Raw genomic sequence first — 26,518 nt, forward strand, 5'->3', positions numbered from 1 at the left:
TTGTTGTCAGAAGTCTTTGCAGCACTGATAAAATGTCACCTTTGTCCCTGGACAGGGATGGTCAGGTGCACTCACATTTCATAGGCAGCTCTTCATTTTGCAGTAAACAGAAAAAGGTTATGATGATGCCAAAAAGAGTAACACAGGAACCTGTAGTATCCTTGTGGCAGAACAGAGCTTCTTTTTAATCTACCTTGAAGTTCAGTAATTGGAAAATTACAGAAAATGTAACTGATACTATAAGAAAATGTTAGCTTTTACAGACTGAAAAAAAAAATCAGTACTTTATAATTTATAATTAATGGAGATATCCCATCTCCTAGAACTGGAAGGGACCTTGAAAGGTCATCGAGTCCAGTCCCCTGCCTTCACTAGCAGGACCAAGTACTGATTTTGCCCCAGATTCCCAAGTGGCCCCCTCAAGGATTGAACTCACAACCCTGGGTTTAGCAGGCCAATGCTCAAACCACTGTGCTATCCCTCCCCCCCACTTTGCAAACTTGGAACAGCAGGTAGAAGCTCCCCTTTATTTATATACCTGAGAAGTTTGTGTCTTATTTTTAGGTGAAGCATCTGGTTTGGAATCATTGCTGGAAAGGGCATGTGAACAAGGTCTGTCAGTACTGGGAAGCTAATCTGTCAAGTGAGTAAAGGAGAAAGTGGAAATTCTGAGTCACCAGCACATTAGTTTGCATTTGGAACCCATGCTGGTGCCAGAATGCAGGCTATAGCCTTTGCCAAGAGCCAAGTTCTGCCACACATTAAGCTGCAGTTTAATGTTTATTGATAATACTGTAATGTCACTTCAGTAATACACTGTCTGCAGCAAACTAACACAGAAATACAAAAGAACATACTGCCTGCGCCAATAAGGCTCCTCAGTTGGAAATCAGTCTGATGGCAGAAACCAGTCATTTAGGTTTATTAAAATTGTTTTCTTCATTGTGTTATGACAATTTCTAGAACAGTAGGAGAGACCATGCAATAGGCGGAAGCTATGTTTAAAGCTAGGCCTACTCTGGTTGTCTTTTCCTTTTAGAGGTATATGATGAGAATCAAACAGGCCTTCCCTTATTGTTTGCTGAGCAACTGGATCAACTTTGAGAGGTGCTGTAATCTGCCATTGTGTTATAGCATGGAGAACAGCTAAACGCCCTCGCTCCTCCTCAGCGCAATCTGGTAAATGCACTCAAGTGAACAGACTTCATTTTTATCTGCTCCTCAGCTAGAACAGATGTTGCTTGAGAAAGTAAAACCTTTACCTACTTAGATGAATTGCAGAAACCCTGCCATGGACATGAGATGCAACAAGTATGTTGATTTTGTCCTGGTTAAGGATTACTCACATAAATCAGGGTTGCGGGATTGGGCGCAAAGTTACTGATAGAATAATCAAAACTAAGCTAAACCTATGGTAAATATGTAACAGCACAACTCTTACATGCTTACATACTGCTCCTAGTTTTCTAACAAATGAGGGTAACAATGTCAGACTAGGTCAAAAAACTGATTGCACAAAAATCTGGCAAACCTATTTGAGGGGGAGGGTGGAAATCAACAGACTGAAAATCTGGTAGGAAACCCTCAAACCTTCCTAAATTTGAACACAGACATTTTTACTCTTCAACAAAATCTCCTGTCTTTATTTACTTATTTTTATTGAATTGTACTGGTCATTTAAAAGGTCCCAAAATTGAAAATTCTGGAAAACGCTAGTTATAGAAAAGATATGGCATTGAAAATGCAAGCTTCCCTATGCTGCTCTGTCAGTAAGCTTTGACTCTGGTCTACCTGTAGGAGTAATGGGATCATTTAGTCTCCACACCAATTCGATATATGCCTCCGCAGAACTCCAGCAAGTGTGCCAATTAGCAGGACAGGCATAAATAGATTTTTTGGGGGGGTGATATGGACATATCTTGTAGGAACTGAATTGAAACTATCAACTGCTTTCGTATAGGCTAAATTAATGTCACAGTTTCTTCAGTATAAGGTGTGGCTCTGGTGTATTGTAGTGTTACTATCATCTAATATAGATGAACATTATACTCATTACTCAAGTATCTCACAATATTTACCCCTATGCATCAGCACCTAGAATAGCTGCACACTGACAACTTTCCCATAAACATGAGGGTTCTCATGATAGAATATTAAGCTTTTCTGAGGCAGCCTACAGCATATCAACCCTGGATATAAAGTTTTCAAATGCAGTGCTTACAGAAGGAGGGCAGAAAACAGCCTTGTTTCACAGTGGCTAAGTAAAGTAGCAGCTACATGGGCAGTAAAACAGATGTCCTAACAAATGAGCTTTTAAAAGCTGTGGAAAATGCATCCAAATACATGTACATATTTGCACGGAGACAACTCACTCTTTATGGACCTATTTGGTATGACTGAATAATTAGTCTAATACAGGGGTGGGCAACCTGAGCTTGTTGTTTTGTGGCATGCAGGATGCTCAGAGGGGGAGGAGTGAGGGCATGGCAGGCTCGGGGGAGGTGGCAGGAAGGGGTGGAGTGGGGACAGGGCTGTGACAGAGCCAGGGGTTGAGCAGTGAGCACCCTCCGGCACATTGGAAAGTTGGCGCCTGTAGCTCCAGCCCAGGAGTCGGTGCCTAAACAAGGAGCCGCATATTAACTTCTGAAGAGCCGCACGTGGCTCCGGAGCCAAAGGTTGGCCACCGCTGATCTAATATATGTCAGCAGTGGCATCACTGCTGAAGCCCAACACTGCTTTTTGGTCTATAAAAAAGGAACAAATTGTATTATAAGGAAACTATCAATGATATTTTATTTGCACTGCACTCACTATTAAGTACCAAAGATACAGCTACAGAAAAACAATAAGCAGGACTAACTTTTTTAATGCTGGCTTTGCAGTGAAGTAGATTGACAGGAAAGTTCTTTTGTGCTCCCAGATCTAAGCTAATTGCAAACCATAACTTATGAATCGGTAAACATCATGGAAGCAGGAGATCCAATCCATGAAGATGACCGAGTCAATACTTTTATGCAGCTTCCATGGTAAATCATAACAGCAGTTGGCATACATTTTCAGCACAATAGGGCTGAAAACAAGAGACCAGCATTTAAAAGCCCACTCAGTGTTTTATTCCCAGCTACAGAAGGTGTTGCAAGTGGGCAGCATGTATAGCTTCTGGGAGGCTGGATCTTGATTCAGTTTCGCATCTGACCAAAAAAACCTCCAGCTCAGTGGTAATGACTGGGTCCAGCTGGAGAGAATGTAATCCTTTCTACAGAAGCCAATCAGAGTGAGTTTTTAAGTCATTCGCTCATTGAGTTTAGATGGAGGAACCAGTCTATCACATGACAGAAGCCCTCTTCTCCTTCGCTAGTTTATACTCTGGCTGTAAGAGGCCATTAGATATGGACCAGCCTTTTAAACCTCAAAATTATTGTCTGTCTCTTTCACCTGGCTTTGTCTTACCCACTGGTCACATCTTTCATTATGTTAAAAGACCTTCCAAAACTACTGAACTATAATTTTTACATAAAAACTTTTGTTGGTAGTTTTTGCAACCTTGGTGGTTTATTACTTGTTACTGAGGATCCCTCGTTAGAATAGATGACTTATGACAAAACAAACTGTCAGTTTTTGCCACAGATGTTGGATTCTTATTTGATATCTTTAGCTGTTGTTGATTCATCTATTTGCCTCCTTGTATCTACATGGGCAGATGGTCTACCAAATATTTCTTTTGGGATCCAGAAAATTCTTCTTACTCAATTAGGGACAGGGCCGGTGCTTCCACTAGGCGACCCTAGGTGGTCGCCTAGGGCAGCAGGATTTGGGGGCGGCATTTTGCCGCCCTCAGCGGAAATTGGTCAGTGGGGGGGTTCCTTCCGCTCCAGGTCTTCGGCAGAAATTCAGCAGCGGGTCCTTCACTCACTCCGGGACCCGCTGCCGAAGTGCCCCGAAGACGCAGAGCGGAAGGACCCCCACTGCCGAATGCTCAGAGGAGGAGCGCTGCTGCTAGGGCGGCAAAAACCCTGGTGCAGCTCCTGATTAGGGATTTTTTATTTTTGCTATTCATTCACTGAGAGATTTAACAGTACAAAGTATGCAGAAGTTGTATCAAAACCTAAATATTTGCCTCTAGTTTCTAACATCACCAAAGATAATATTTTAATGTGTCAATACAAGGAATAGTTTCATAAGAATCATAGAAATGTAGGACTGGAATGGACTACAAGAGGTCATCTAGTCCACATCCCACCTACCCAAGGCAGGATCAAGTATACCTAGACTATCCCTGACAGGTGGTTTGTATAACCGGTTCTTAAAAATCTCCAGTGACAGGGATTCCACAACCTCCCTTGGTAACCTAGTCCAGCACTTAACTATCCTTATAGTTAGAAAGTTTTTCCTGATTTCTAACCTACCTCTCCTTTGATGCAGATTAAGCTGGTTACTTCTTGTCCTACTTTCTGTGGACATGGAGAACAATTGATCACCATCCTTTTTGTAACAGCCCTTCACGTATTTGAAGACTTGTCAGGTTCAACCTCAATCTTCTTTTCTCAAGAATAAACATGACCTCATAGGCCAGGTTTTCAAAACTTATTTTTGTTGCTCTCCTCTGGGCTTTCTCCAATTTGTCCACATCCTTTTAAAAGTGTAGTGCCCAAATCAGCACACAATACTCCAGAGGAGGCCTCACCAGTGCCAAGTAAAGTGGAACAATTACCTCCCATGTTTTACATATGATACTCCTGTTAATATCCCCTAAAATGATATTAGCCTTCTTTGCAACTGCATCGCATTGTTAATTCATATTCAATTTGTGATCCACTATAACCCCCAGATATTTTCTGCAGTACTACTGCATAGCCAGTTATTCTCCATTTTGTACGTGTGCATTTGATTTTTCCTCCTTAAGTGTAGTACTTTGCTGCAATATCATAATATCAATTTCTGGCACCACAACGCCTGCCCAGGCTATGCTTAGAGAAACAGCTCAGACTGGCTTTGTCATGTAAATTTCCTTGGTTAGAGTACATTCAGAATTCTTTACATTCTCTAGGCCTCTCAAAATTGAAAATGATTAGACTTATTTTAAAAACATGAAATCCCTAATCAAGTTGAGATTAGAGGATATTAATAAACAATTAGACATGGCAGTTATTTCCATTACAAATGTGTCTCCTTGGTTCCCCCTTGTTAAAAAGAACCCAGGGTATGCAAGTTATTTAGACAGTTTGTCCAATAACAAGTTAAGGAGCTCTCCGTTTTCAATTTATGCAGTCAGATTACTTAGGGTATGTCTACACTTAAACACACACACACAAAACCCTGTAGCAGCAAATTTCAGAGCCCAGATCAACTGACTTGGGTTCACGGGGCTTATGTTCTGAGGCTTAAAACAGGAGGGTAGACCTTCCCACTTGGGGTGGAGCCCAGGCTCTGAAAACTGGCGAGGGGGGAGAGTCTCAGAGCCTGGGCTTCAGCCTGAGTGGCAACACCTACACTGCTATTTTTAGCCCCATAGCCCAAACCCTGCTAAAGCCCTGAGTCAGTTCACCGGGGCTCTGAGACTTGCCAACCGTGGTTCCATCTCCCCTTCCCCCAGTGGAGACATACCCTTAGAAGGCTGATGTACTGACATCAAGAAACATAACCACTTCTGTCCATGCGGCTCTGAGCAGGTAGAAGACCTATCCAATTATTTATTTTGTTGTAATCTGTACTGCCACTTGAGGTCAAAATGGCTTTCCATGGTTTTGTCCTTTTTCTATGACCTCTCAGAAAACAGAGTATTTATTAGGAAATTACATATCTGATCAAAGTGATTGTCCTATTGCCCTATTTGCATGGTCAGCCAATAAAATAAGGAAAAGGCAAGTGGCATGGTGCATATATATGGCTTAATCACTTTATGGTCTTTCAACATTTGTATTCATATTATTTTAATATTCTAAAATTTTGGATTTAGTTTTAAGCTTTACAGTAATATATTTTGGTTTTGGTGCATTGGTCTCCGGCTAAGTCACTGATAATAAACTTGACCTGCTTGTAGTACTTTGCACTTGCCTATATTGAGTTTCATCTGGTTGATTTCAAACCAATTTTCCAATTTGTCAAGGTTGTGTTGAATTCTAATTCTGTCCTCCAAAGTGCTAGCAACCCCTTCCAGGTTGGTGTCACCCACACATTTTATGAACACTCTGCACTCCATTATCCAATTCATTAATGAAAATACTTAATAGTACTGGATCCAGGACAAACCCCTGCAGAACCCCACTAGATTGTTCTTCCTAGTTTGACAGGAAACTATTGATAACTATTTCTGAGTAGCTCAGTAGAGCAGTACCATAAACTCACAAACCAACTAATGCAAGATTTATAGCAAAGACACATACATTATTAAACATCCTCTAATGTCTCATTGAGTAAAAAAAAAAAAAAGTACGTTTAAATGGTACAGAACTCTCTAAATGAAGAAAAAAACTGGATTTCTTTTCTGAAAGCCCAAATCAATCCTTGGTCTCAGCAGTAAACAGTAATTTCAAATCTTGTATCTGAATTCATGAGTGAGTCAATATTCCTTCTGCTGTCAAAGTACCTCATCAAACAACCCAAACTTCAATAAAGAAAATTTCAAATTAAATTCTTCCTAGATTGTAAACTCTTCAGGGAAGTGACCATCTTTTGCTATGCATATGTGCAGTGCCTAATTCAAGGAGATATTTGGGCTACTGCAATAAATGTAATACAAATCGAACTGAGGCATTGTTAGTTAAGATTACTTAGAATGCATATTTAAAAAGTCTTGTCTACTTAGTATTCAGAGACAAACAACCTTTCAGATAACTGGTGTAGGACCAGTGCAATAATGAGACAGATTTCTGTCCGTGTTCCCCCCCGCCCTAAAATTTAGCCACTAATATTACATTAAAACGATGCTAAGGTTAGTGATGATATCATTGGACAGAAGGAATTCTACGCTTTCCAACGGCATAAATAATATTATTGTAGTGCATGTGACTCAGAAAATATCAGGCTTTAAAACTGTCAAAAACTTACATTGACCTTTTGGTCTAGCAGTACTTTTGTGATACTGATCCAACTCTGTATACCTCAAATCCTGGCTTACAACAGTATAATTTTCAATCCTGCTATCACATTTTCCTCTTTTGTATAATACTTTAGTACAAGGTTTCCTACTACTGAACCCTGTCACCAATCCTTAGTTTCAGTAAAATATTTATCCTCAAGAGGAACAGGTAATTGATATATTCTGGTGACATCATTTGTTTCATACTGTAGGCATAAAACATTTTATACATGGTGCATCAAAATTGAGAAATGTGTTAATTACTGCAGCTGGAACCCTTTTCTAAAAAAGAAAGATAGCACAGCCTTTCAAATGGGCAAAGCTTTGCAGACAAGATGAAATACTGCCTCAACCAACTTTCCAACCATTCAAACAAATTACTGCCTACTCTTTTGAATCTTAAATTAGTAATTGAACCGAAACTGGCATGTGTATCAGTACTGCTCCAAAAAAAACTATATACAGTAAATGCACAAAATCTCTTAATGCAACTCTTAAAATCATCAAAAGCCTGGACGTGCAAAAGTTCAGGTTTCCATAGTGATGTCTACATACCTGCACACCATATAGGTTTGAAGGTATACATTCTATTATGCAATAACAGATTAAGCCATGTATTTAACTGGAAAAACACTACTACTAAATATATGCGTAAGCAACAGATTTTACATTGCATTCGAATTTTTTGCATTTAGTTTTCCCAAGAGTTTCATAAATGGAATGTTTCCTGCGATTAATACTAGCAATTAAATGGTCCCAATTAAGTTTAGCAGGTCACACAGAAGTGAACGGGGTTAAAGTGGAATGAGGTCCCATCTCTGTTGTTGGTCTCATTTTGCTGAATACAAGTCAATGTTACAGTCCCCCCCTACCCCCGCCTTTTTTTTTTTTTTTTTTTTTTTTTAGTGTAGTTAGAAATTTCTTACAATGGAAAGCTATTTTAACTCCCTCCCACCTTGGAGGAGGGGAGAGAGAGGGAACAAAACAGTTGAGTAGATTTTGCGAACTCTCCCATCTGCTCTCAAATATATTCATTTTCACAAGAAGTCCAGGCATAAGATGTTTCAGACCAAAACATTAATGTTTCAGCAAGTTTTAACAGTATAAAAACAAGGAGGAGGATACAATATAAAGTGTTTTGCAACCTGAATTATAGTAATTATCATCAGTGATGTCTATGTTCTATAGAAACACAATATTAGTGTTTCTCTCTGGTTACCTTACTTTCTTCAAGCTATGGTATAAAAACTATAGAGAACAGAACAGTCAAAAAAACCATATATAGATGAAATCTTATCTGATGGAAGTGGAGTAAGTTTTACTGTTTAACCTAACACCCATACAGAACTCACAAGGACAGATTATGCAATTGAATGAATTCATTACATGTGGCACAAGTCACAGAAGGAGATGTTGCTTTTTATTTAGAAAGTGGCTTTTTGACAAAAGATACGTTTCATTATAAAGTTCTTATGAGATGTATTGATTAGTTACTTTTAAATTAAACCTCACAAACAAGTCCTGAAGATATTTCCTTTGTGTTCTCATTGTTTTAAAAGAGAATGCCACAGCCTTTGCCTATGGATCTTGCAATTTTTGTGTAATTTTATGAACTTTTTAGTACACAGGCATGACAGAGGGATAGACTGAAAGCAAAAACAGTAGGCAGAAGGAGAAGAGAACCACAGGGAAACAGAGGAAAGGAGCAATAGAGAAAGCTAGAACAAAGGAGCAGACAGGAAAAATAGGGAGAAGAAAAGAAGCAATTGAAAAAACACAGCTAAGAGGCAGCAAACAGGAGAGAAATGAAGAAAAATGGAGAAAACCCATCCTACAGACACACCAGCTTGCATCCTTCAGAAAGAAGGGCTAGCCTAGGAAAGAAGCTAGCAAGAAGTAGGAATTTTCTATGAACAGAAAAACTAAAGAGGAGACAGAACATGCAACATTTCTTCCAGTATTAATATACTTCCAGGAGCTGCGCCAGGGTTTTTGGTGCCCTAGGCAGGGGTCCTTCCGCGCTCCCAGTTGTCGTCGGCAATTCTGTGGCGGGGGGGCGTGGGAAGGTGTCCTTCCGCGCTCCTGGTCTTCAGGGCACTTCGGCGGCGGGTCCCGGAGCAAGTGAAGAACCCGCCGCAGAATTGCCGCCGAAGACCCGGAGCGCAGAAGGACCCCCCGCCGCCGAATTGCCGCTAATGGCGGCAAAATGCCGCCCCCCCGCAAATCCTGGTGCCCTAGGCGACCGCCTAGGTCGCCTAAATGGAAGTGCCGGCCCTGCATACTTCATATTACATGAAGTTCTCAGCACATTCTGGTTATAGAAATCCAGTTCTTTACTCCTTTACAATCATAAAATATCCTGCTATATTTTATTGCTGGGCCCCCAAGCTACCATTTACAATATTTCAGTAGGTGGCACTGGACTTCCATAAAGACCATGACCTGACTGAGCTCTTTGCAGGTTTAAAAACAGAAAACGAGTTCAGGTCCTTTTACACAATCATGGCAACTGATACTGCACTTGACCATTTTGGATATAATTATGTGTTTTTAAATTTTTGCTGTGTGAAGAAGTTTTAGCACTCTGCTTTAGCAAATAGAGAAACAAATATTGCAGTCACTTCTGTTACATAAACAATGCACAGGATTACATACAAGAATATACATTTTCGAAGGTAAGGTTGAACTCTTTCAAATAATGGGACTTAAACTGAGCACACATGTATGTTATTGACTATAGTCATAAGAATGGCCATATTGAGACAGACCAAAGGTCCATCAAGCCCAGTATCCTGTCCTCTGACAGTGGCCAATGGCAGGTGCCTCAAAGGGAATGAACAGACAGGTTATCAAGTTATCCATTCCCTATCACCCAATCCCAGCTTCTGGTAAACAGAGGCTAGGGACACCATTTCTGCCCGTCCTGGCTAATATCTTCCACGAATCGATCTAGCTCCCTTTTGAACCCTGTTATAGTATTGGCCTTCACAGCACCCTCTGGCAAGGAGTTCCAGAGGTTGACAGTGCGTTGCGTGAAAAAATACTTTCTTGCTACCTATTAATTTCATTTGGTGGCCCCTTGTTCTTGTATTATGAGAAGGAGTAAATAACACTTCCTTATTTACTTTCTCTATACTACTCATGATTTTATAGACCTCTATCATATCCCCCCTTAGTCGTTTCTTTTCCAAGCTGAAAAGTCCCAGTTTTACTAATTTCTCCTCATACAGAAGCAGTTCTATACCCTTAATCATTTTCCAATCCCAATATATATTTTTTGAGATGGGATGACCACATCTGCACGCAATATTCAAGGTTTGGGTGTACCATGGATTTATATAGAGGCAATATGATATTTTCTGTCTTATTATCTATCTTTCTTGATTCCCAACCTTCTGTTTGCTTTTTTGACTGCCACTGCACATTGAGTGGATGATTTCAGAGAACTATCCACAATGACTCCAAGATCTTTCTTGAGTGGTAACAGCTAATTTAGACCCCATCCTTTTATATGTATAGTTAGGATTATGTTTTCCAACGTGCATTACTTTGCATTTATCAACATTAAATTTCATCTGCCATTTTGTTGCCCAGTCAAGCATTAGAACAACCACAGCATCAAAAGAAGACCTACTTGAGAAGGAGAAGAAAGTCTTTGAAGACTTCATAATGGGAGAAATTTTATTTCCTTATGAAATTAGTATTTGGCACTGCTTATCTGGCAAAACCACTTAACTGAGACCCCCTCTTTTGCCCTGACCCCTACCCCAAAACCATGACAACTGTCAATTTACAAATAGAAGAAAGCCAAAGGTCATTGACTAAAGTATTTATTACACATTATTTGCCCTGCATTAGTCATCATTTCCCCCCCTCTTGTTTCTGTTTTGTTCGTGAGGCCCTGCTACCCTGGAAATCTCAATTTGGCCATTCCCACCTGCTTCCTGCTGCAGTTATGGCTTCTCTAATTCTCCTCCAGCTATTCAAAGTTTGAAGAATGGCATGCTGAAAGGGGGCAACCCAGTAGTGCTCAGATACAGGTATGCATAATGCTACCGATGTCAGGATTTTATGACTGTTTATAGGTCCCTACTTCACCTCAATGACAAGCCTCTTTGCTGGGCCCTAGTGCATCGACTACCATTTAGTTGTGTGTGTTCTAATCTACAACAGAGCCCAGGATTCTCAAAACCCCATACTTTCACAGTACAACCTTCAGCTTCAGCAAAGCACTTCTGCATATGCTTAACGTTAAACACACAAGTAATCCCACTGAACCCAGCGGAATCACTGAGGTAGCGGATACCCTCCTCAACACAGACGAAATTCCTCATTGCCATAGCACATCTGGGTGGTTTGCACTCTCTCTCGAGGGCATGCAGAGTTTCTTTCCTCTAAGAAACTTTCCCCTCCCACTGAAAAATAGTTAAATGCATAGTTGATAAAAACCATTTATGTTTCAATAAATTAAAGCTAATACTCCAAATGAAAATCTTTGTCAAGCAACACCACGCTGTTCAAAATTAATGATTTGTTTTTCAACAGGCAATTAATGGATTCCATTTTCCCCACTGATCCATGAGTATATTCCCTTAACATTAATGGAAGTCATGAACACACACCGATAGATATATAACTACTAAGCATACATGCAGTATACATTTTATTTAGTAAATATAATACAGGGATTCCTGTCTACATACAAGCAGTTTCCTCATTCTGTACTTTATGCCAAGAGGCTTCCTAAAATACAGATACAGAACATGACAGATTGGAATGATATTAAATAATTTAGCAAAGTAATAGTCTGTTAAATATTTAAGGGCTGAAAATGGGTCATGTTTGTAAACAAATCTTTCAGTTTTAATGTCAAAGCCTGCTTTGGGCTTCCTTTTTATCAAAGAAAGCTCATGGAGTAATGGCTTTGCAATTAAAGTTCCTCATAAATTTAAAACACAAAAATCTAATCTCCCAAAATATCAAAGTACACCTAAAGTATCAATTTCATTTAATCTTTTTCCCACAAGGATTGAGGATTACCCAATGTGCCATAAAATGTAGGCAAAATGTAAAAAAGTGCTGCAGCATAAAGCATGTGTTTATGTCCAAAGAAAAGGAGAGCAGCTATGGCGAGGAGGGATTGGTATTTTTGCATCACCTGCCAGCAGGAAGTGCCCCGAATCATCCAAAAGGGCATAGTACAGAGTTGCCACCTTGGAGGTGCAAAAAAAACAGGACATCCAGGGTGATCCTGAGCCCGTAAATCTAGACAGCTGTCAGTGTGTTCCGAGCATCCTTACAGATTTCTGGGGGCAGCTACCTCAAGAAATGGATGATCCTGGGAAAACTTGGACACGTAGCAACCCTCGTGCATTAGCCGTTATTGAGCATGATCATTAGGTTTCTTTAAACCAAACAGAAACCATCATGGGCAAGAGGTTTTCTGTCTGTCCTACATACTCTGCCTGAGGGCTGAGCCAGAGCTTAGGGGAGAAATATAATAGTAATTAAAAGCCCTATGGGACTTTGGCTGAAGAAAATCACGTAAGGCTGGGAGGTATGCTGGGTATTAGGCCTGGGTCATCAGCACCTGTGGCATTGTGGCTACGGAGCAAGATCTTCCATTCTGAAACACAAGCTGAGGAGAGGCAGTCATCTAGTAACAGTGGAGGAAGAACTGCTAGCTAGAAGGATCCACTGACTAGACTTCTGTTTTGCTGACAAGACAGAATTATTTGATTCTGGAGAGAGTCTTGCAGTCCTATTCCAATTCTATAGGATCCTGGTGGTATGCACTACATTACAGGCCACACTAAAGACAGACAATAATTGCTGAAGATGAACCAGGGGGGAAAAAAGAACAAGTTTATAGGAGAGCACTAAAGTACAGCATAGGAGTTATTAAAAATGTAGGATTTTAGCACAGCAGCAAAAAGTTTGTGAATGTCTATATAGGGAGAACATGATAGATTCATTATCTAATAGCCTGTATTTAAAAATTATTTCAGAGTATTTAGAGTATTTTCTTGGTTTTCATTAAATATAAATGGTTGTTTACTAAGCAAATTGTGTGGTACCACTGGATTGAAAACAAAGGCACTATCTGCTTCCATAAGAGAAGAAGGTTGATCTTGTTAGGGTGCTAAAGTAGCACTCAGGGAATCCTCAGCTATGCCACAGACTTCCTGGGCAAACCAGTAGGGCTGAAGTTTCTAAACCCAACTAGCCATTGATTTCATTGCATGGTTGAATCCCCATAATACGTATGCAAAAGGAGAATGAATTAAAGAAGCCTGTGCCCAAAGTCACAAGGAGGAAAGGAGCTGAAGTCAAAAGACACTGAAACGTGGAGTAGTATATATGGTTGGGATCCTGGGACCAGCACATGGCTGGTATTTCTTACACAGCCATGCGAGCCTCAGTGCTTTTGCTTTCATAACAAACTTCCAAAACTATGCATTTCACTGCAAAGGGTTTGGACAAGCATAGTCCAGAAATGACTCAGTCCTACCAGTCTCCATATACATACAGAAGCGGGCAGGCAAGTATACTTCTAGGAATGAAAGATGTTACCTTGGCCAGAAAAAGACACACACTTGGTAATGTATTTTACATCATGTGCAAAGATAATACCAAGGCAAACATAAGCACATAGTTACAATGCTTAGTTGTTCATTTCTGCACAATCTGTAGCTGTGTGCATGTACTCAAATTAGGGCTGTCAAGCGATTAAAAAAATTAATCGCCAATAATCGCACTGTTAATAAATTACAATTTAAATAGTTTTAGATGTTTTCTACATTTTCAAATATATTGATTTCAATTACAACACAGAATACAAAGTGCACAGTGCTCACTTTATTTTTATTACAAATATTTGCACTGTAAAAAACAAAAGAAACAGTAATTCAATTCATCTAATACAAGTACAGTAGTGCAATCTCTATCATAAAAGTTGAACTTACAAATGTAGGCTCTAAGGTTTTACATTGTTTTATTTTTGAATGCAGTTATTTTTTGTACATAATTCTACAAGTTCACTCAGTCCTGATTGTTCAGCCAATCGCTCAGACAAACAAGTTTGAGCTCAGTGGTTTGAGCATTGGCCTGCTAAACCCATGGTTGTGAGTTCAATCCTTGAGGGGTCCATCTAGGGATCTGGAGCAAAAATCAGTACTTGGTCCTGCTAGTGAAGGCAGGGGGCTGGACTCAATGACCTTTCGAGGTCCCTTCCAGTTCTATGAGATAGATATATCTCCAAATTTGCAGGAGACAATGCTTCCCGCTTCTTGTTTACAATGTCACCTGAAAGTGAAAACAGGCGTTTGCATGGCACTGGCGTTGCAAGATATTTACATGGCAGATGTACTAAAGATTCTTATGTCCCTTCATGCTTCACCCACTGTTCCAGAAGACATGCGTCCATGCTGACGACGGGTGCTGATAGATAGCAATCCAAAGCAGTGTAGACTGATGCGTGTTCATTTTCATCATCTGAGTCAGATGCTACCAGCAGAAGGTTGATTTCCTTTTTTGGTGGTTCGGGTTCTGTACTTTCCACATCCAAGTGTTGCCCTTTTAAGGCTTCTGAAAGCATGCTCCATACCTCGTCCCTCTCAAATTTTGGAAGGAACGTCAGATTCTAAAACTTTGGGTCGACTGCTGTAGCTATCTTTACAAATCTCACATTGGTACCTTCTTTGTGTTTTGTCAAACCTGCAGTGAAAGTGTTCTTAAAATAAGCAAAATGTGCTGGGTCATCATCAGAGACTGCTATAACATGAAACATATGGCAGAATGTGGGTAAAACAGAACAGGAGACATACAATCCTCCCCCAAGGAGTTCAGTCACAAATTTAATTAATGCTTTTTTTTTTTTTTAAATGAGCATCATCAGCATGGAAGCATGTCCTCTAGAATGGTGTTCGAAGCATAAAGGGACACACGAATGTTTAGCATATCTGGCACGTAAATATCTTGCAATGCCGGCTACAAAAGTGCCATGCGAATGCCTGTTCTCACTTTCAGGTGACATTGTAAATAAAGAAGCGGGCACAATATCGCCTGCAAATTTAAACAAACTTGTTTGTCTGAGCGATGGGCTGAACAAGAAGTAGGATTGAGTGGACTTGTAGACTCTAAATTTTCACATTGTTTTGTTTTTTGAGTGCAGTTATGTAAAAAAAAAATCTACATTTGTAAGCTGCACTTTCACGATAAAGAGATTGGACTACTGTACTTAGTATTTTTCAATTAACCTCATACAGTGCATTGCTATTTTTACAGTGCAGATATTTGTAATAAAAATATATAAAGTGAGCATTGTCAACTTTGTATTCTGTGTTGTAATTGAAATCAATATATTTTAAAATGTAGAAAAACATCCAAAATATTTAATACATTTAAATTGGTATTCTATTGTTTAATAGTGTGAGTAAAACTGCAATTAATCACGACTAATTTTTTGAGTTAATCGCGTGAGTTAACTGCGATTGACAGCCTTAACTCAAATCCTTTAATTATTCATTACTGTATTTAACACATCCCCAACCTTATTGCAGGCTGTTCCAAGTTGTGGGGAGGGCAGAGTAATGAAGTCTGCACTTTTATGGGGAATTTTTAGCTGCAGGAGATACTAAAAGTGCAGGTAGTGGCTTTGGCTGTTAAAGATAAACACAGAACGCAAGCAATCTCCCATATGGCCTTTTGAGCATTTACAAAATACATTGTATGAAAATTACGTAAGTGTGTGTCCAAAAATGGTCTTGGAATGAAAACATTTAAGTCTCATTCTGTTTGTAAGTTTTAGCAAAGTTTTGAAACAACACACAAATCCAATTGGTTCTCTGAGTAGGTGAGCATGGTAATGTTTTGTCTGCACACATCAACCTAAAGCTAACTGCTAGTGAATGTGTCCTAAATGCAGGTTCTAAACATATATCCAGCAAGCAAAAAACCTATTGATTCTTTATTCATATTGAAGAAAAACTAGCAACTGAAAATTCCAAAATATTTCAACCAAAATAGTTCCACAAAAATTTTGCTTTGGTCAAATGAAATGTTTTCTTCAACCTGAGCTAGAGTCACAAAACAGCCAACGGAAGAGGAGGGGGAAGCTCCCTTATAGCATTGAGCCCAGCAGTTATGGTGCTCACCTGGAATGTGACGCACCCCGGTTCTATTGCCCCTTTGCCCGATGTGTAGGAGGGATTTGAACAGGGTCCCTCACCTCTCAGGGGAATGCTGTAACTACTGGCCATTGGGGTAGTCGGGGATGGGTGTCTCATTCTCTCCTGTTTAAGCTTTTAAAATCTGTATAAATTAGTCACTGGGGCAGGAGGGCTGGAACCTGGGTCTGCCACCTCCCATGTGACCAAAAGCACCCCTTTATTCACACCCAACATATTATTTTAATGGTCTTTGTGCAAAATAGGAGTTATCATTTAAAAACTGTAAAAAGCAACAGAGGGTCCTGTGGCACCTTTGAGACTAACAGAAGTACTGGGAGCATAAGCTTTCATGGGTAAGAACCTCACTTCTTCAGATGCAAGATCATTTAAAAACTAACACCACAATGGTCATCAATACCCTTCGGTCATCAATATCCTTCTGTAACATATGAACAAAATGCAAATTAAGAGTTATGGATAAAGTGAAATTATGACTACACTGTGTTTACCAGACAAATCTGGGGGTGGGAGTAAACCCATTTCTCAAAGACAAATAACAGGCTGACATCTCTAGCCAGTTGTTATCAAAGTTGATTGGCAATCACTGGTCAAGTAGCCATTCTTTGGCAGCAAAGGGGAGCAGGAACCAAACAATCTGCATTTTAGCAAACAATGTGGAACCTCTTTCACCATGAGTCTCCAGGTCTCCTTCCTCACAGCTGGAATGAACTTTATCTAGGGATAACCCACAGGAAAATGGGTCTGGGAGTTTGTTGGGGTCACCCTGCAGGTAGTAACCAAAGCTGCTAGAAGCCAGCGTGTGACTAGTGTGTTGCTGACAGGTTGCTGGGGTCAGAGTTGGTGGACCAGGGCTATAGCTATACACAGACACTCAGGGTGTGACCTGCATACTGTTAGAGTGTTTGGCTGTCTGTGAGTGGTCCTGGTTGGGAGCTACAACAGCAAAGCATTGTGAGGCACCCAAGATTGCAGAGCAGGTACAACCTCTCACTGGTCTGGATTGCCTGGGTCTTCCACCTCCCATGTCAATGGCCTGACCACTAGTCGACAGCCAGTCTAATTCTCTTACTGGCCCAATGAATAATTAATTATTTATATAAGTGGAACAAGAGATTGAGAGAGACCTGCCCAGGATATCCCATAGCCCAGTGGCTAGGGCACTCTCCTGACAGTGGGTGACTCAAGTTCAAGTCCCTCCTCCACATCAGGCAGAGGGGAGAACTGAATGAGTGCCCTAACTGCTGGGCTAAAGGTTGAAGGGGAGATGGAGGCAGCACATGCTCCCCACCCCATTTTGTGAAAGGTGCTGAAGTCGTGTCTCTGCCCTCCCCCCCAAATATGGTTCAAAACCATGTGGCAAATTCACATCTAATTCACTAATAGTTTTGGGTCAACCAAAACTGCATCTTTTGGGCAAATAAACTATTTGCCTGACAATTTTTCCCCTCCTCTACACAGGACTATGCAAAGCAGTATATCGTTATAAGACTGCACAAAAAACCTTGTATGAATGTACATATGGACAATTGATGCACTAAATTCTGAATGCCTTATGCAATTTTTACTCCTGCAGAGCATTTCAAGGTCCCTTCCAGTTCTAGGAGATGGGATATCTCCATTAATTTCATTTCATTTCATTTATTTATGGTAGTAAATATGATTTATGTGGTAAGTTAAATTTATGGGATTGATGAAGCAAAAATGTGGTAAAAAGTGATTAAAATGCTTCCCTCCCCCCTTGCAGATTTACAAAAGAAACTTGCAAACATTTCATACATGTGAGGAAGAAAAATGACATCAGAAAGGAAAGAAAGCAGAGCACCAAATACTAGCAAAATGAAGAGCTAATTCCTTTTCATTTTATGTAAGCATGTATGAAATTCAGAGAATCACAAACAAGCCTATGCTGACCACAGTAATGTAACAAGGAAATCATATGGAAAACAGATATTACTTTTAAAACTTATTTGTAAAGAATCATATATTATAAGAAATATTCATAAAAAGGTGTTTTAATTCTCTTCCTGTTAAATAAGGAATACAACATCCCATAATAAAGGCCTTAAAATAATGATTACATGCGACATAGCAAATGTGTCCTCAGCTGAAAATTGGAATTGCTCTCCCACTAGTTTTCTACACCCTTTCTACCTATTTTTAGGCACAACAATTTCTGAGCATGCAAATAATTTATGCACACAAATTTGTGTTTCCTGAGAATGTACTGCAAATGCAAATTGTTTGCTTAACTTTACATACTAAATTAAGTCTGCAAGACAAGTCTGTGTTGATACGACTCTCATTGAAAAAAAAAATTATATTATATATATAAAAATAAAAATAAAAATGCAACCTCCATGCAAATTAGTAGACACAAATCTGACCAAACAGCCTAGAACAGTTGAACTACCAAAGAATGTATGAGCTTCTTAATTTCCTACAGCAAACATTTCTACTAAACACAATAAAAACTTAAAAACCTAAAATTAAATAGTTTTAAATTAAAACAAATATTTTTTTTCTGCTCTCAGCCACATAACATATCAATATGTGGAATGTTAATTGAAAACACTTTCACTATTAACCTTGAAAATGTTCTCAACATGTTTATCATCTTACTATTAAGTTTGTGAATATGTGGACAAAAGCTTAAAGAGAATGTTGGGTTTGTTTATGATTTAATATTAAAATAATCATTACAAAATCCAAGAATAGATATGTTTACAGTGAATATTTAGATAGAAATAAAAATAGTTTTTTGTTTGGAATGTTACATTCACTTGTAATATCACAACCCTAACATTGTAATAGTTGTGCTAGCACATTGGACCTATAAAATGAAATAGATTAGCAACTCACTGTAGTAACAAACATGAAGCTATTTATTTTCACTGCCAAGCTGAGTGAAATACAAGTAGTCAGGAAAGAGCATGAATGGGTAAATATGTATTAAATCTGAAAGAATTTTTAAAATCTAGCAACCTAAAAGGTATTATAAGTAGAAAAAGGCAGGCACTCTTAAAATATATATTTTAACCTAATAAAACATCATACTGTTATAAACACTAACCTCTTTATATGCAGAGCATAGATATATTATGTTTACATTTGATAAGATTTATTATGGTTGTTTGTCATGTACCAATGTGAATCTTTTCATGATTAAGAGGACTTCAAATCTTCATCATGAAAAATTTCATGATGGTACACCGCTACCTCGATATAACGTGACCCGATATAACACGAATTTGGATACAATACGGTAAAGCAGTGCTCCGGGAGGGCGGGGCTGCGCACTCCGATGGATCAAAGCAAGTTCAATATAATGCCGTTTCACCTATAACTCGGTAAGATTTTTTGGCTCCCGAGGACAGCATTATATCGAGGTAGAGGTGTATATGGCAAAGATGAATTAAAAACAAAACAAAACAACTCCCCCCCCAAAATCTCCACCATAGCTAATTCGAAGCCCAGTTGAAACAGGAGGAGGGTTGGTGTCAGATTGGTGGCTGACCATGAAAACTCACCATAAACTGACACTACGAGTCCTCAGATGAATCAAGAAAATGAGGGGGTATTCTAGAAACGACGCACAGTGCCCCAAGTGCTGAGGATAGAGAAGCCAATGCAAGGAGAAGTGGTGGGATGTTATAGGAAGACACGTTAGCATGTGATATGATAGAGACTGTGGTACTGAACAGAACACCTTTTAGGGAGAGGACTCAGAGCAACTCCCCTTTTGATGGGGTTAACACAAGGAAGAAGATGGCAACTTCAAATGAAAGGCCAAATTCTCTCCACTATATCATGAAAAAAACAAAGGCTGAAGACAGAAGTTTTCTGCTCCAATTCTCACTCCTGTACAAACTCCCCCAGAGGTGCTGCTCCATGTGTTTTCTACAAGCAGGGGAACTGGCATTTTCCAGCTCAGGTCTTTGGGTCTATGTGTCTGTGTGCACAAACCCAGTAATCCAGCAAAACACAGACATGCTATTCCAAAATGCAAATACCTACATGTATCACAGTAATGAAATCAGCAGAGGACCACTGCAGTTAAAATATGGGCACACATTAATACTGATTTGTAGCACGTTTGCCTGTTTGGAGGGCATTTTTACAAGGAAGCAGAATTTGGCCCAAACTGGTCCCATCAAAAAATAGACTAATGATCGTAGTAGGTTTCCATTATAAATCATGCAAATAGATTATTTTCCAAGCAAGAACGTGTAAAATAGCTCCCAGGGTTAAGATATTTTCCTACATGATATGATATCTGTGACATATTTTCTGTAACTTAAATTAAACAAATCATTACCTGCTGGAATAAAGCAGAGTTCCATCACGTTGATATTGTTCATCTACATACAAAGAAGAAGAAGAAATAGTGGTTGCTAAGGAAGCTGCTTCAAATAGAGATGGAGTGCTTGGCACTAAATCCGGACGGTGCCGTGAGCCTAATACTGCATAGGAGAAAATACACGTTTTACTGTATATTCATTTTTAAAACTCATTTCTAATACAACTACCAGGGAAGTTATTGTTACTCCTGGGGAAATTCTGCACCCAAATAATTTAAAATTATGTGCATGATATTTTAAAATTCTGCATATTTTATTTGTCAAAAGAACAATCACAACAGTTTCAATTATTTTGGTAATTTATTTCAAAATACCTGTCAGCAAGTATGTCTAACAGTACAGACAACGAAAAAGATTCAGGAAATGTTTTTTTGATAAATAGTTTCCTTACTAGGCATTTTAATACAGAACTTTAAGTAATAATTCATTTAAACGTCAATACAGAAATATTTCCTGCACCCCTCAGAAACAGTGCAAAGGCTTGGGGGAGTCAGGGGTAATGGAGGAGCTGAGGGAGAGCGAAGTAATTGCTGGGAAGAAGCCTGGGAGTGAACTTGGAAGGTTGTTGGGTGTGGGAAGTATGGAACAGTTTTTTTTTTGGTGGGGTGCGGGGGGGGGGGGGGGGGAAGGATTGTTAGCGAGTTGGGGAGCCTCCCCCATGCAGATCCTGGCTGACCCCCAGCCTCTCCCATTCAGTCAGACACATCTGCCCCTGCCCCCATGTGTCCTGCACCCCCACTCCCATTCAGTCCTGGCTCAGTGCTGTCCCTCCACCAGCTCCTGTGCCCACACCCCAGTCTGTCCCCCCACTAGCCCGTCTGAACCCCAGTCTATGTGCCCCTCTCTGTCCATCACCCCAAGATCCCGTGCCTCCTCAACTGGCCCTGCAGGCAAGGCACTATGAGGAAGGCAGCCACTGCCCCTCCTTCGCCCCCTCCCCAGCTGGCTGCCCTCTCTTTTGGTGCCACAACAGCCCCTGGTGGGCAAAAGGTGTAATTGCAGCATCTCCCCAGCAGAATCTATTTTCTGCAAGGTGGCATGGGGGTCTGCAGGGGACATGAATTCTGCATGTGCACAGCAGCGTAGAATTCCCCCAGGCTTATTATATTATATTCTATCAGTAGCTAAACAACACACATGCATACGGTATAACAATACTAATTTTCCAGAAGCAATCCAACACATTTAACAGATGACATTAATAGTTAATGGGGTCTAGTCAGTGATGTAGGCACACTTCCACACCCCTGTAAGCCTCTTTAAAACCAAAGAACATGCTTATGCAGCTAGCCAAGACATTTATTATAATCTAGGTTCTCTATTTTGAACAACTGTGGCACTGATACCCAGGTTAGCCATTCCCAAATATTACCTTCTTCATCAAGGCTGGAAAAGCTCTGTCCTTCAGTAAGCATGTCATGCTTTTCATCCTTCCATTCTTGGCTAACAGCAGACACAATTTCTTGTGATGTTGCCTTTAGGGCTGCAATGGAACTGCATCGTCTCTTGGAAGGAGAGGACTTTAGAGCTGCATTAAGAAAAGAGTGCAATGAACAAAGCTGGTGAATTATAATGTTTTACTTTTCTTTCACAGAGTGCATATAGTTTTACTAACTACAAACCCCTTTCTAATGCAGATCAAGAATAAATCTAGTTAAAAACATTTTAACATATACCAGTTTTATTCTACAGAGTCCATATTAGACATTGTCTCTCAAAGTCTCAATTGAGTTTTTATGGTCTTCGGGCAAAAAAGGCTACAAATGGGATCTGCCTGTTAATTGTTTTGACATTTCCTACACTGCAAGTCATAACTTGAGTATCTGCCTGTAAAAGTCAGAGAAAAAGAACAGAATGCAGGATAATGAAAGGAAGAAAGAAGAGAAACAGTGATTGAGTAAGCAAAAAATAATCAAGGCTTTGGGCATTATCTGAGGATTAGGGACAACCTAAGATTGTTTATAGCCTGAGGACATAACTGCTATACTGTGAAAATATTTATCCTGCCTTATTTCCACTGTAGTTATGTACATCAATATATGTTTTGGATAAAACAAACATTTCCAAAATATTACTGACTGATATATTCGCTAATGATGTTATGCAGCTGATTCATGAACATTCCTGATAGTTTATAATGCTGAGCAGGACTTGCCTTGAATTCACTGACATACTAGACAAACACAGGATCAGATCCTCTCCACTATTACTCCCCAAAATTTGGTCCTTTGTCAATGCAATTTCCTCTCCTAAAAGGAGGTCAACCATTTCTGTTTGTGTGTTTAGTTCCCAAATGCATTAGAGCTCCTAGACACTGCCTGCAGCAACTCGCACAGAAAGAATTCTGGAACAAGATAGATACCAGAAGAACCAACTGCATACAGCTAAAAAGCTGTGACACTCTTGGAATGAGGAATTAGAAGCACAGAAACTCAGCACCAAAGACCCAGAGCTACTCCAGAACCCCTAGAGAGGATGCCATAGGCAATGGCCATGCTAACGCTGAACTGGCCTATGCCTAACATGGCCTTTTAAACAGACTAAAAATAGCGATCATCAGGGACCAGGTAAACTCTTGTACTGTGCATTGAACACTGGGGTGTGACATTGTAAAAACATATAGACAAATTTGTGGTTAAGGCGCTGGAATAAGACTGCTTTCCTACTATGTAAACAAGTTTTTCTTCCTACTGTGATCTCCCTGCATTGCAAAATGAACTATGGGACTCAAACCTCCATGGACCCACAATGGTGAGCAAAACAGAATTCAGTCCGTCCCATCTCATGACGGCTAACAGATTTCCTTCCAAGGACCTTGACTGAAAAGGCCCCCAATCTCCCATCCATTTCCCAAGCCATCCTCCCAAAATGAGCTACTGACATTGCTAGAGGTCCAAAGCACTATGTTCATACAAATAAATAATAATAATCACTGAAGTCTTCTAGGAGTCTTACTTTTCACACAGGATGCCACAAGACCAAGTGCCAGAAAGAAGCTTCCTATAGATGGTGAGGTTGCTGCCTTTACAATGCTTACAGCCTCCACTACCCTGAAAGCTCAGGGTTGAAACTGATCCTCATCTATAGGGAACTTTGCACTGACATTAGGATTGCTGGGATGGCCAGTTGACAGCATTCCCAATGCACAATTATTTTAGAAAAGCTACCTGTCCTAATGGAAGCATATTAATAGCTTCTCAGGATTAGCTGGAAGTGAGAGAATAGCAGGGTAAGATCAGAGACTCTTACCATAGAACACAGCAGAACCTCTGATCAACTAGGGATCCAGCAAAGGGACCAGAGGATTGAAAGTTTTTAGAGACATTCTCAGAGGAAGCTAGCAGCCTTACAAAATTTGGCTAAATAGGACATTCCGAATTCTTTATTTTGCACAAAAATGAAAATGTCCTTAAAACCTTTAATCCATATACAAGTAGATACACAGTCTTGCGTCAAGAACAAACCATGAAAAGAACCATCAGATACATCCGTTAGAACTTTAGATATGATTAGTTTTGAAAAGAAAGAAGATGGAAAATTATGATAACTAAGAAGAGCGAGCCCAAAAAGGGATAGAAGGCAAATACTCAGTCTTTCAACCTAGTCACCAACAATATATGGTCTTCCTGGGAATAAGACAGGAGCAGACTGAGAACAGACCGAAGTCTGAGAGTAGCCCAACTAGTAACCAACAAAAATGAATATTCCAAGTATAGTCACACTGTAGCCATAGGGAAAGGAAACAATACTGTTCCATGACAATGCCTTATCAGAACAGGTTTTTACCATTCAAAGATTTACCATTAATTTGATCACTGTCACCCTTAACCATTACTACTCAAAGATTCTCTTTCCTATTATAAAGCAACAGAGGGTCCTGTGGCACCTTTGAGACTAACAGAAGTATTGGGAGCATAAGCTTTCATGGGTAAGAACCTCACTTCTTCAGATGCAAGTAATGGAAATCTCTAGAGGCAGGTATATATCAGTGTGGAGATAACGAGGTTAGTTCAATCAGGGAGGGTGAGGTGCTCTGCTAGCAGTTGAGGTGTGAACACCAAGGGAGGAGAAACTGTTTCTGTAGTTGGATAGCCATTCACAGTCTTTGTTTAATCCTGATCTGATGGTGTCAAATTTGCAAATGAACTGGAGCTCAGCAGTTTCTCTTTGGAGTCTGGTCCTGAAGTTTTTTTTGCTGTAAGACGGCTACCCCTCTGATACTCTTTCCTATTATGTCTCTGAATTTCAGATTCCCCCATGCTGAATCACATTTTAGTATTCTCATTGTCTAGATCCCTTTGTCAGGAGAAGGGCTTTTAATTGTGCATTTTCCCAGCACCTCGCAACACAGAGCCCTGATCTGGGCTGTTAGGTACTCCCATTAATATATGGGAAAGGTCACAGAATTTCATGAGTTCAATCAGATCATCATCCACATTGGATCTTTCCAAGCATAATTTTTGAATTCTGGTCTGCTAGAGACTAATACTATTGTCTTTAGATCAAATGTAGATGAATAAAGGCCAGTACAATGTCAAAAATATTGACTTCCAGTGCTGGAATTTTTAATAAAAATAAAACCTGAATTGAACTTTTGATGGAAAGAGCCAGTAAGAACATGGCTTGCTAGAATCAGATTTTACCAGATAATCTCTTTATCTCATAATGAGCTAGTGACGGACCAATTTTCATCTGTAATTATATACAACCAAAATGGCTTTAATATTATGTAAGCCTAAATCTTCCTGAGGACACAATTACAAGTGAAAAGCTTATTTAACTCAAATAATTTAAAAAGGTATCTGACATTTTCAGCTCTACTGTACCTAAGGTTAATGTGAAAAACTTCAAAGGCCAAATCTTCAAAAGTGACCTTTAATTTTGCTCCATTTTTTTTTCAATATTCAAAAGATAATGAATTAAAACTGCATTCAAAAGTAGAGGCACGGTGTGACCCCTTTGAAAACATGGCCCATGTTGGCTCCTTATACCTCTCAGACCACACTATGAGTAAAGATTTAGACAAGAATACTGCCAGAAGAAAGAAAGACTGATGCTAATCCCATTTGCTAGACACTGTCCAACCTGCCCACTTATGAAGCATAGGCCCCAGGTAAATAATAGTATATGATCATGTAATTAAAAATTATAATATAAATGTATATGCACAAGAATGCAGAGTTAAGACTGCACCTACAATCTTAACTTAAGCATTTCCTGACTTTTGAGTGCTTCAATTTGCTGCCTTAGCATTGTTTTTATGGCATAATATGTTTAAAAGAAACTACTACTCTGCATTTCTGCAGCTCATTCTAAGGATTACAAAGAACTTTATAAACAAGAATAAACTAAACAGCCCAAGACCCCTGTGTGCTGAGGAAGTACTTTTCCCCCCACTGTAATGAGGTGTTAAAAGGCTAAGGGACTTGCTTGTGGTCATACAGTAAGTCTATGACTGAGTAAAGTGTAGAACTTTGATTCCTATTTCTATGCTTCAACCATATAACTACTACTTCCCTTTTATGTATTACTAATGGTTACTTATGTATATAGTAGCAATCACCTGCCCTGATCAAAATTGGGCCCTATTGTGCTAGGCATTGTGTAAGCAGAAGGTAGCATGATCCCAGCCCCAACCAGCAAGACCAGTCTTCATGTATACCTTGTCACACGTCTACAAAGATGCTTTTCAACTTTCTTATTAGCATGGGTTAGACTTGGACATTAGTAAATATCATTAGATTTGCAAGACAGCAAAGAGAAAAATCATCTATTTATTTATAAAATCCAACTGAGGGGCTTGGTTGCTTTCTTTTGCATATAGCAAGTTCTTGAAGTGAATAATTTTAAAGAAAAATTCAAGTACTATATTGTAGCTCTGGTCCAAAATT

The 26,518-nt window shown here is 39.6% G+C and overlaps 1 protein-coding gene across 3 annotated transcripts in view; it reads right to left on the reverse strand.

The window, feature by feature from the left end:
• Nucleotides 1-26,518, reverse strand: part of PIP5K1B (phosphatidylinositol-4-phosphate 5-kinase type 1 beta) — a 170,238-nt gene that overhangs the window by 18,080 nt on the left and 125,640 nt on the right. For all 3 annotated transcript variants that reach the window (XM_054032396.1, XM_054032394.1, XM_054032395.1), the window contains 2 exons: nt 22,000-22,155; nt 20,585-20,729 (listed from right to left, as the gene is read on the reverse strand). In XM_054032396.1, the coding sequence (XP_053888371.1) occupies nt 20,585-20,729; nt 22,000-22,155 (301 nt within the window). The remainder of the gene's footprint in view (nt 1-20,584; nt 20,730-21,999; nt 22,156-26,518) is intronic.

The sequence above is a fragment of the Malaclemys terrapin genome, chromosome 6 (assembly GCF_027887155.1).
Source record: "Malaclemys terrapin pileata isolate rMalTer1 chromosome 6, rMalTer1.hap1, whole genome shotgun sequence".
Classification (NCBI taxonomy): Eukaryota; Metazoa; Chordata; order Testudines; family Emydidae; genus Malaclemys; species Malaclemys terrapin.